Source organism: Ictidomys tridecemlineatus, chromosome 5, assembly GCF_052094955.1.
Source record: "Ictidomys tridecemlineatus isolate mIctTri1 chromosome 5, mIctTri1.hap1, whole genome shotgun sequence".
In the NCBI taxonomy this organism is placed as follows: domain Eukaryota; kingdom Metazoa; phylum Chordata; class Mammalia; order Rodentia; family Sciuridae; genus Ictidomys; species Ictidomys tridecemlineatus.
In genome coordinates this window covers 97169196-97179512 of record NC_135481.1, presented here as the reverse complement: position 1 = coordinate 97179512, position 10317 = coordinate 97169196, and the positions used below count along the sequence as shown (strand labels likewise).

The following is a 10317-nucleotide window of genomic DNA, read 5'->3' as shown; positions in this document are numbered from 1 at the left end:
GAAGGGCTGACTTTCACCCTTCCAGGATGGGCAGTAGGGAGCAAGGGTACCCGTATAGACGGTGCCAGGCAACAGGCTGGTACTAGCCCCACCCAGACAGTACTCACTGAGCTCACTGCCCTATTCTCTCTGCCTTTGGTTCCTGCGGTGTGTGGCAGCCCAGTGCCATCTGACCCTGGCCTGGGTGCAAGGCCTCCCTGGCCAGCCAGATGGAGAGAGGAGGCAGATCTCTGCCCTCTCCAAGCCTTGACAGCACCCAGATCCTTGGGTAAGACTGAGCCACTTGGGAGGCACCAGGGTGTGTAACCTGCAGCGAACTGGGCCTACAATCATAGGAGGAGGCCGCTGCTGCCCCTTCGGCCTGAAGCAGAGGTTCTGGGAATCAGTCCTCCTCTCTGGGGCACTTTCCCTGCTCCGTCCCCTTCACTGCTGCTGCCTCCCAGCTGCCTTCACGGCCTCTACCTTGTTTGCCCCAAGCCCTGTAGGCCCCAGGGCTCTCCACCCTTTTAGGCTCTTCACACTTACGTTCCCGGTGTTTAGGTGCCACAGCTTCGGGAAGTTATAAGGAATACCGTGAACTCTCAATACATTGAAATCCATGATGGAACTAACTGGAAACTATGACAAAGAAACAAAACCAAAGCCAAAAGGAAAAGCCGGCCCTAGGCACACACGTGCCCGTGAAAAGAGAGAAATGTGGAGATGTCGAGTGACGCGGGTGGGCTCTTGGCATGGTTTTCTGCTAATCCGAGCCGATTGCCTGTTCATTTCTTTAATCGCGCCCTAGCAGACAAGTGGTAGCAGGCGCCAGAGGTTGGAGAGGGATTTACGGGAGTAAAACTTAAAACTGAGACTGTTCTGTTCATTAACAGATTTTCCCCTTCCAACCAGGAAGCAGGGTTAATATCCTCTGCAGCTAGTTCTGCTCTCCCTGAGCGGGCACAGCCCACACCCCAGCTCAGCAGCCAGCACTTCCTCACTCAGGACCCACCCCCGCCCTGTGTCTACAGCCCTTGGACTCTCTTTATTTATTTATATTTTTAATAAAGTGCTAGGGATTGAACCCAGGGTTTTGTGATGCTAGGCAAGCACTAACACTGAGCTATATCCCCACCCAGTCCTTAAGATCCATCTTTTTTTTTTAATATTAAGTTATAGGTGGACACAATACTTTTCTTTTAAATTATTTTTATGTGGTGCTGAGGATCCAACCCAGGGCCTCATGCATGCTAGACGAGTGCTCTACCTCGGAGCCACAATCCCAGCCCCTTAAGATCCATCTTGAGATACAAAACACTCATCATGTCCAAAACCAAGCCCATCATCCATATCTTGTAGGACTCAGATTGAGGTCTGGGCTCCTGGAAGCCCCTCTGTCCATTCCACTGGGAATTTTCTTTTTCTACTCTTGAACATCCCTTGAATTCAGACCTTTTTCTTGGTCCCATGTTTGGTCACTCCTGGCCCAGACCCTAGCCAAAGCATTCCCCAGCTGGTCTGTAGCCCTCCCCTTCCTAGTCTGTCAACCACCAGGGAGTCTTTCTCCAGAATAATCATCATTTAGAAATGCCCACTGCATCCTGTCCTAGACCCACTTGGAGACCAAGAGTTCTCAAAGCCAATGCTAGCTTCTCCTGAACCTCAAACCGTTTTGTTTTGTTTTTGTACCGGGAATTGAACCCACTGCACCCCATTCCCAGCCCTTTAAAAAATATTTTATTTAGAGACAGGGTCTCACTGAATTGCTTAAGGCCTCACTAAATTGCCGAGGCAGGCATTGAACTTGTGATCCTCCTTCCTTGGCCTCCCAAGCCACTGGGATTACAGATGTGTGCCATTGTGCTGGGCTACCCTCACCTTTGGTCAGGTGCTAGTCTCTTTGTCCAGCCTCCATTGGAGCTGAGAGGGGAGCTAGTGCCTTGGCCCCTAGTGCCTGCATGTGACAGACACTCACAAGTGCTTCTTGATGAGTGAAAGAGGGTGGACTCTTCCTCAGACCATGTCATTTTCCTGCTCCAAGATCTCCAGGGATGTCCCCTTACCCAATCAATACAATATTTCAGGCCCTCGTCCATGAGGGCTCAAACTTATTCTTGAATCCCTCAAAACCTTAATGTCCTCATCTGTAAAATGGCGATAGAAGTGACAGATGGTGGGTGCATTTAGAATGTCGTTAACCTGGCTTAGTAACTTGGCATTTGCACGTATGTGTTCTGTAAACTTCAATAGGGCATAGAACTTCTGCTCATTCTGTTTCCTCGACTATAAAATGGGGTAGTGAATACTAACTCTTAGGTTATGGAGAGGCCTACGTGAGGGAATGCATGTGACATGCATCATTGGCACCAAGCCGGGCACAGAGTTAGTATTCATTCAATTATAGCACTGGTCGGTCCCCAGCCCCAGCCTCACTTCCCACCCACCACCCCTCCCACACATGTAACCACTGTTATTAATTTTCCAGGGTATCCTTCCAAGGTTGCTTTATGATTATGCAAATAAATGCAACATGTATCCTTATTTTCTGTATTTTTACACAAAAGTTTACGTGCCCTACACCAGGAGTCAGCAAACTTCTTCCATAAAAGGCCAGAGAGTAAATATTTTAGGCTTCCTATGACATATGGCTTCTGCAACTACTCAGCTGAATGGCTGCAGAGCAAAAACAGTGCTAGACAATGAGTGTGGCTGTGCTCCAAGGAGGCTTTATTTATGGAAACTTAAATTTGAATTTTATATCATTTTCTCATGTCAAGAAATGTTACTCTTACGACTTTTTTTTTCTTCAACCATTTAAAAACATAAAAACCATTGTTAGGTTACAGGCTATATGAAAACAGCTGGTGGGTGGGATTTGAGCTGTTGTTTTTTTCAAATTTCAATATATATCTTGGAGAACACTCCTTACTGATGTCAAGGAGCTGTTTCTATGTCCAGGGTGCATGACTGCATTCCTAGATAGATCCTAAGGCTTTGGTTTTCTTTTTTTGCCATGCTGGGGATCTAACCCAGGGCCTCCACCACTGAGCTACATCCCAGCCCTATTTATTTTATTTTGAGGCAGGGCCACAGTAAAATGCCAAGGCTGGCTTTGAACATGTGATCCTCATGCCTTAGCCTCTAGAGTAGCTGTGGTTACCAGGGTGCACTACCCCCCCCCCCACTGTCTTTAGATTCTAGTTTATAAAACCAATCCCTTGAAAGGACACTTCAGTAGTTTCTATTCTGTACAAAATATTTCGCTATTACAAAATAGTTCTGCTATGAATGGTCATGTATCATCTTGGATATACACCACTGCCTTAGGTCAGGTTCCTCAGAGGTGGAATTCAGGTGTGTGAGATTCAGTGGGAGAATGCTAAGGAGAAGGAAAGCAGAATGGGACATGGAGAGACCCAAGGAAGGATAGATTCCCAGATAAATCAAGCTTTGGCCCAGATGAGGCTGGAGTTTACAAAGTTGTCCCTTCTTGTGACAAAGGGAGAGGGGGCTTTTGAACTTCTGTTGGGGCAGCCATTGGCTGGGCAGTCATTGGCTGGGCAGTCAAGGTGGTGGGAGGAGCCCCTCAGGAGGTTCCCATTAACCAAGCTTGGGACTCAGAAGTCCCAGGTGGAAGTCTTTGGCTCTCCTTTACAGCTGCTGGGAATGCAAAGGGGGCCTCGGCAGAACAGCAGTAGCACCTACCACAGCAGGTTTACCTGCAGAATAGTCTCTGAGGGGGGACTGCAAGGTCAGAGCATACCTGCCTTGTGCTGGGAGTATAATGCAAAATTGTCAAAGAGCCGAATCAAGGGGCATACACCTGTAATCCCAGCAGCTTGGGAAGCCTGAGACAGGAGAATCGTGAGTTCAAATCCAGCCTCAGCAACTTGGAGAGGACCTCAGCAACTTAGCAAGATCCTGTCTCAAAATAAAAAGTAAAAAAGGACTGGGGATGTGGTTCAGTGGTTAAGCGCCCCTGGATTCAATCCCTGGTATCACCTCCCCTGCAAAAAGAGTTGTATCAATTTACATTCCTGCCAGCAACATCTGAGAGAATGGCCTGTTTCTGCAGTCTCACCCAATGGGAGTGTTATTAAACGTTCACAGTCTTGCTAGTCTGATGGATTAAGACTTCCTGTCTCAGAGTAGTTTTCATTTGTACATTTCTAATAAGAGGTCGAGCATATTTCTTCCTGTGTAAGAAACATTTTTTTTTTCCCCCTGTGAACTGTTTCTTCATATCCTTTGCTGGCTTCCTTTCAGGGCCACTGGACTCTTTCCTGTTTCTAGGAACTCTTTAGATGTTACCGAGATTCCTCTTTTGTCTGTGATAAGATTGCACATATTCTCCCCGTTTGGTCATTTATCCTCTACTTTGTTTTAAGGCAGTTTGGGCCAAGCAGAGGTTTTTGATCATAGAGTGTTTGATTAAGTAAATTTTGGGAAACACTTAGCAGACTTCCTGCCACCTGGTAGACACTCAATGGCTTTTCTTTCCTTTCCCTTTCTTTGCCTACATTCTGTGCTTTATTCAAACTCTGCTCCTGATTCTTTCTTAAACATGGCTGGTGCTTCCCACTTCTGTGCATCACCTTATTTTTTTTTTTTTCCCAATCTAGAAGAACTTCCTCCTAATTCTGGGTTCTAGAAACCCTACACATCCATTTAAGCACCAGCTCAAAGGTCGCTTCCTCCTGAGACTTTCTGGAGTCCTTCTAGTCTTTCTTGCATCTGCAAACCTGTTCCCCACCACAGTCCAACTTGGGTCCTAGTTGTTTGCAGGCATTTACATGCTTTTTTGAGCCTCCACTGCTTTATCTCTAAAATGGAGTTTCTGGGAAGGATATAGATTTATTTTCATTACAAAATAAATATATATTTATTCTGTACAATGCATATTTGTTGTTTAAAAAATTCCCAAAATATTGACATATGTAATGTTTAAAACTGTAGTTACCTATGCACAGGCACTCTCATCCCAAGGAGAAGCCACTGTTTACAGATCTTTCCAGATGTTTCTTTTGCATATATCAATGTCTAAGGCAGAGGGAGAAATTTTTCTTAAAACATAAAACCGGAAGCATATCATCCATATTATTCTGCAACTTACTTTTCTTAATCACTAAAGTAACATGGATAAGGGGACATATTTAAAGCATTTTGGCTCAGCTGGATGTGGTGGTGCATACCTGATTATAATACCAAGTACCTAGGAGGCTGAGGCAGGAGGATCACAAGTTTGAGGCCAGCCTGGGAAACATAGCAAGACCCCATCTCATAGAATAGAAATATAAATAAATACAAATAGAGCAGCTGACTCAGTTTTCAATGAGTGGTAATGATAATGCTTCTACCTTATATTGATACCTTATAATGATATTTTCAACTTATCTTTTAGCAGCAAAGACTCTTCAATAACAAAATAGTATTTGGAAACCTATGTTATTTATATCTCTATAAATTAGATGAAACTGCCAGGCAAGGGTGGAAGTGGTTGGGTTGGATAACCTGGAGCCCCTCACCGAGTGTTTCCACATCACCATTTGAAGATCTTAGTGTGGGGTCAGGGTATGGGCACACTCTGCACATTTAACTGTGTGTCACAATTGTGGGTTCACACTATGCAGGTTGTTTTCATGTGGATCTGGGAGGTCCCATGTAGCTAGAATGGGAATTTTTTTCTCCCCAAATTCATTGAAAGACTCCTGGAGTCTTTGGGTGAGAGCAGAACTTAGTGGATCCCCCTTGGCGTAGTATGCTGCTCTCTGCAATAGCCTTTTTTTTTTTTAAAGGTTTATATTTTAGTTGTAGGTGGACACAATACCTTTATTTTATTTTTATGTGGTGCTGAGGATCGAACCCAGTGCCTCACGCATGCTAGGCGAGCGCTCTACCTCTGAGCCACAATCCCAGCCCCCCACCCCCACCCTGCAATGGACTTTTTACGGCCCACAAAGAGGCAAAGTGAAGTCAACGTGGTGAGATTTCCATAATGTTAAACTTATTCAAGTGGGTTTTGGGCACTGCGATGTCTTTTCTTTCATGAAATGATGGTGGTAATCATTGGTAGGTGTGCGTGTTTTAATATTACACCTAAATAAAACGTTGGCCATTTATGTTGGTCTCTCAGATTTGCTTCACAGTTTCACTAATCCATGAAATCCTGAGGTCTACAGATGACAGTTTGGGTCCATTCTGGCAGATTTGCTGGGACTTTCCTGGAACAATCCAGAGAGATAACAAGTTCCATCCTGTGCTGTATAAGTTTGGGGACCGCTATCCTCAGCTGAGATTGCAGCAGCTCTTCTAAAAAAGTTACCTTCTCATTGGGATTCTGCTTGCCTCTGTTGCCCCTGCTCTATTGTCCATAGGGGGACACTGCTTCTTTGGACCACCCTGGACCAAACAAGGCACCAGACTCTTCTCCTGATGCCCCACCAACCTGACTGAGATCAGGATGAGACACACAACCAAGACCTGGCTGAAGGCTTGTGGTTGGTTTAGGGAAGTGAGTGTAGAGATGGCACCAGGCCAGGTGACTGGGCTCCCAGACCCCACGGCTCACAGTCTCCACCCTGGCCCACTGCCTCTGCCTTCTAAGCCGAGAGGGAAACAGGAGCCAGCTGGAGACCCCCGGGGGGCAGAGCCAAGAGCCTGCAGCCCTTCACACTGCCCTCTCTCCCTGCCCACCTCAGAGGACGAGGCTGAGGTGAACCATTGGGATAGCAGCCTCTATGCAGGGAGAATCTGCCGGGAACCTTGATATTATTCCTGTTACTTAATTCTCCATCACAGCAATAAATGACAATAAATCAGGCTCAGACGACTCTGGTGGTGAAAACATGTTGATCCCAGATTAGGCACTTGGGTTTTTATATATAAGGATGCTCAGGCAGCAGTAACGAGTTTGCTTGTTTAAAATTATTTTTAATTTTTTTTTTTTAGTCTCTTTATTCCCTTTAGATGAAGAAGACTTTTAAATGACTCAGTCACATTTTCTTATCTGGCTTGGCAAGAGGTATTTAGTACAAACTGTAACTAACCCTTTTCTGTCCCTTTGTTCATGGACTTTAAAATTCCAGCATACTTTTCAAATTGTGACCATTTACTTGTTTTCACAAAATAACCACACGGTCTCCATGTGTTCCCAGTCCTCTCAACGGTCCAGGGAAAGGAATCTGGGGCTGGTGGGTTACAATTTATGAGACAAACAACTCAAATAGTTAAGACGTCAAAGGTCATGAGCAGAAAGTTTCCATACAAATAGGAAATAGATTGATGAACAAAATTTCAACCTCAGAATTAATTTTAAAATGGGAGATAAAATCAACTTTGAAGTGCTGTTTTGTGCTCATTCAAGGAATAAAGTACAAAAAAAAAAAAAGCAAAAACAGCAACGAAAACCTAACATGCTATGTGGTGAGGTTCTGCTCTACAAAGTGTGTTTGTATATTTTGATGTGATCCTTCCAGAAAGCAAAGCGCCGTGCATATTAGAGCCGTGAATGTTTGTAACCTTTGACACAGCCATTGTAGCCCAAGGGACTGAATTAATCCTAAAGTAGTAACCCTTTTCAAAATGTTTATTATTTTAAAAAATTGGAGACATGTAGAAAAGATGAGAATAGTCCAGTGAATCCTCTGATAAATAAAAATGTTCATTATTTAAAATTTTCAAATATACAGAATGAAATAAAATAGTAAAGGAATATTTTAACAGAAAAAAAAATCCTTATGTGTAAGAATGTCCGCCGTGAAAAGTTTAAAGCAACTAAAGAATACTAGGCGACTCTTTGAGAAAGTTGTGATTCATCTTCAGATAAAGTATCATGGAACAGTGAAAAATATGGAATCCCAATCCAGTGGCTTGAGGCTGAGGCAGGAGGATCAAGAATTCACAAAGCTAGCCTCAGCATCTTAGCAAGGGCCTAAGCAACTCAGTGAAACCCTGTCTTTAAGTAAAATATAAAAAGGGCTGGGGATGTGGCTCAGTGCTTCAATCCCCAGTACCAAAAAGGAAAAAAAAAAAAAAGTGGAATCCTGTAGAGTGTGATCTAATGTTAAGTGAAAAGATCAAGTTAACTTGTGTCTATGGATGATGATGATAGTGTAAAATCACTTATCTGAGCAAGGGTTGGAAGGAATAGGTGAAAGTGTTTGCTGGTTGGGTGGGGGATGATGCATTCATGTTTTTTTTTTCCTGGAATATTGTTACTATATTATTTATAATAAAAATAAACATGATTCTACAACATGTACAATCAGAAAAATGAGAAATCATATCCCATTTATGTATGATATATTAAAGTGCATAAATATATTCTACTGTCATGTTAAACTAATTAAAACAAATTTTAAAATTTAAATAAATAAATAAGAGGGAGATCCTGGGCTCTGTCCCTGAATCCACCTGTGAATGGGTGCTCCACAGTTAATTCATATAAAGGGTGATATGACAAGTGGCAGGGGGTGAGCACAGGCCCATAAGCGGGCTCTCAAGGACTCTGAGTATGTCAGAGCTATGTAGGAACAATCTGAGGCCTTCATTTTGTAGTCAAGGTCCTGAGGCACAGAGAGGCTGAGTGACCTGCCCAGAATAATCCAGCAAAAGCCTGGCTGTTCCATATAGGGTGGGCGCTCCCCCAGAGATGGCGGGCCAGCCCTAGCTCAGTCCTTCTGTCTTGGGACACCTTCATGTTTAGGGAGTTGGCCACAAGGCTGGGGAAAGGGCAGCCAAACCAAGAGCCGTCTTCCAATGTAAGGGTGGGAAGCCGGGTGGCCAGATGAGGGAGGGCACAGAGAAGCTGCTCCTGGGATGTGACCCCTATGCCATGGTTGTCTGTCTCCATAGGACCCTGAGTGGGCTCAGCCAAGTCCTCCCCGCCCAGCAGCACGTGGGCCTGTCCCGGACGGTCAGACGTTACCCAGCCCATGCTGCCGGCGGCCAGCTGACTTCCAATGCTCTGCCCGTGGGCCTGGGCCTGGAGCAGAGGGATGGTCCCCAGCAGGCAGCATCTCCGGGCCACCTCTTGTCTCCCTGGGGTAAGGCTGTCCTGCTTCAGGACCTAGAGGAACAGGACATCTAAATCTCCACCCCTCTTTACCCCACCTCTACTTCCTTCTCCACTCTCCCAGAGGAGTTGAATCGACACCTTGTCCGTCATTCTTTCAGTCAATCAAAAAACAGTATTTTGGGTACTTGCCCTGGGTTGACTCTAGGCTTGCCAAACCAGCTGGCCTGGACTTGGCCCCTGTGGAGACCCTGAGACCTTGGCTGCTCTATCTCCGCCTGTCCACCACCCTTCCTGGATCACGAGTCCTCCACATTTCCTCCTTGATGCCTTGCTGGTGGCTTCCCTACACGAACCAAATGTACCACATAAAGGGCTCGATCCTTGTTCCCATAATCGGGCCCCCAAACCTGACTCTAATCATCCCTCAGGCGTTATCCTGCCCACTTCCTGTAGAAAGCCCTCCTTCCTGGCCAGCTTGAGCAACATTCCATTCCCTGCCGCTTGGTCCAAAGCCCAGCTGCTGCACTTGCTAGCTGTTGATGGGGGGCCACCTGGAAGTCTCTGAGCTTCGGTCCAACAGTTAAATGGAAATCTTAGGTTAAACGTCCCCAAACTGCCCATGCTCAGCCATTTTATCCTACACAAACGACAATTTCTAGTGGCTCTGCCTAAAGCAATACCCATCACGAGGGTTGAGAGGTAAGGTGTACAAAGCTGTATCTGTGAACTTCCCAAAGGTTATCCTGCCCCCACCGAGGACCTGGCATCCAAAAGGTGCTATGCAAATGCTCTTGGGGTGGATGTACCCCCTGTCCCGTGGGCCTTTCTAACCACGCTCTGGAGGTCACGGCTGTGCCTCTCAGCCCTGCCCCCTGGACCCAAGCCCTCTCTCTGCAGGGCAGAACCTCACAGAGAAAATCAAGAAGATCAAGATCGTCTTCACCCCCACCATCTGCAAGCAGACCTGTGCCCGCGGGCGCTGTGCCAACAGCTGTGAGCGGGGCGACACCACCACCCTGTATAGCCAGGGCGGCCATGGGCATGACCCCAAGTCCGGCTTCCGCATCTGTGAGTCTCTTCCCCCACCCAGATGGTTCCTGGCTGGGCCTGGGGGGCTGGGGTGCTAGAGGGACAGGCCTGCCGTGGACCGGAGCCCAGTTCTCCCAAGGAAGGAAGCCCGCTGCTCTGTCCTGTGGCTCCATCCATTGTCCCAAGTCACAGGGAGGGCTGGCTGAGTCTTCACCCAGCCTGGCTGTGTGGCTCTAGGCAAATCACATAACCTCTCAGATCAAGTTACCTCCACAGAGAAATGAGGGAGTTCA

At 46.1% G+C, this 10317-nt stretch overlaps 1 protein-coding gene across 3 annotated transcripts in view; it reads left to right on the top strand.

Moving 5' to 3' along the window:
- The window catches only part of Ltbp2 (latent transforming growth factor beta binding protein 2), a 108060-nt gene that overhangs the window by 40164 nt on the left and 57579 nt on the right, over window positions 1-10317 (top strand). For all 3 annotated transcript variants that reach the window (XM_021723775.3, XM_040274547.2, XM_021723774.3), the window contains exons 4-5: window positions 8833-9023; window positions 9893-10063. In XM_021723775.3, coding sequence (XP_021579450.2) covers window positions 8833-9023; window positions 9893-10063 — 362 coding nt within the window. The remainder of the gene's footprint in view (window positions 1-8832; window positions 9024-9892; window positions 10064-10317) is intronic.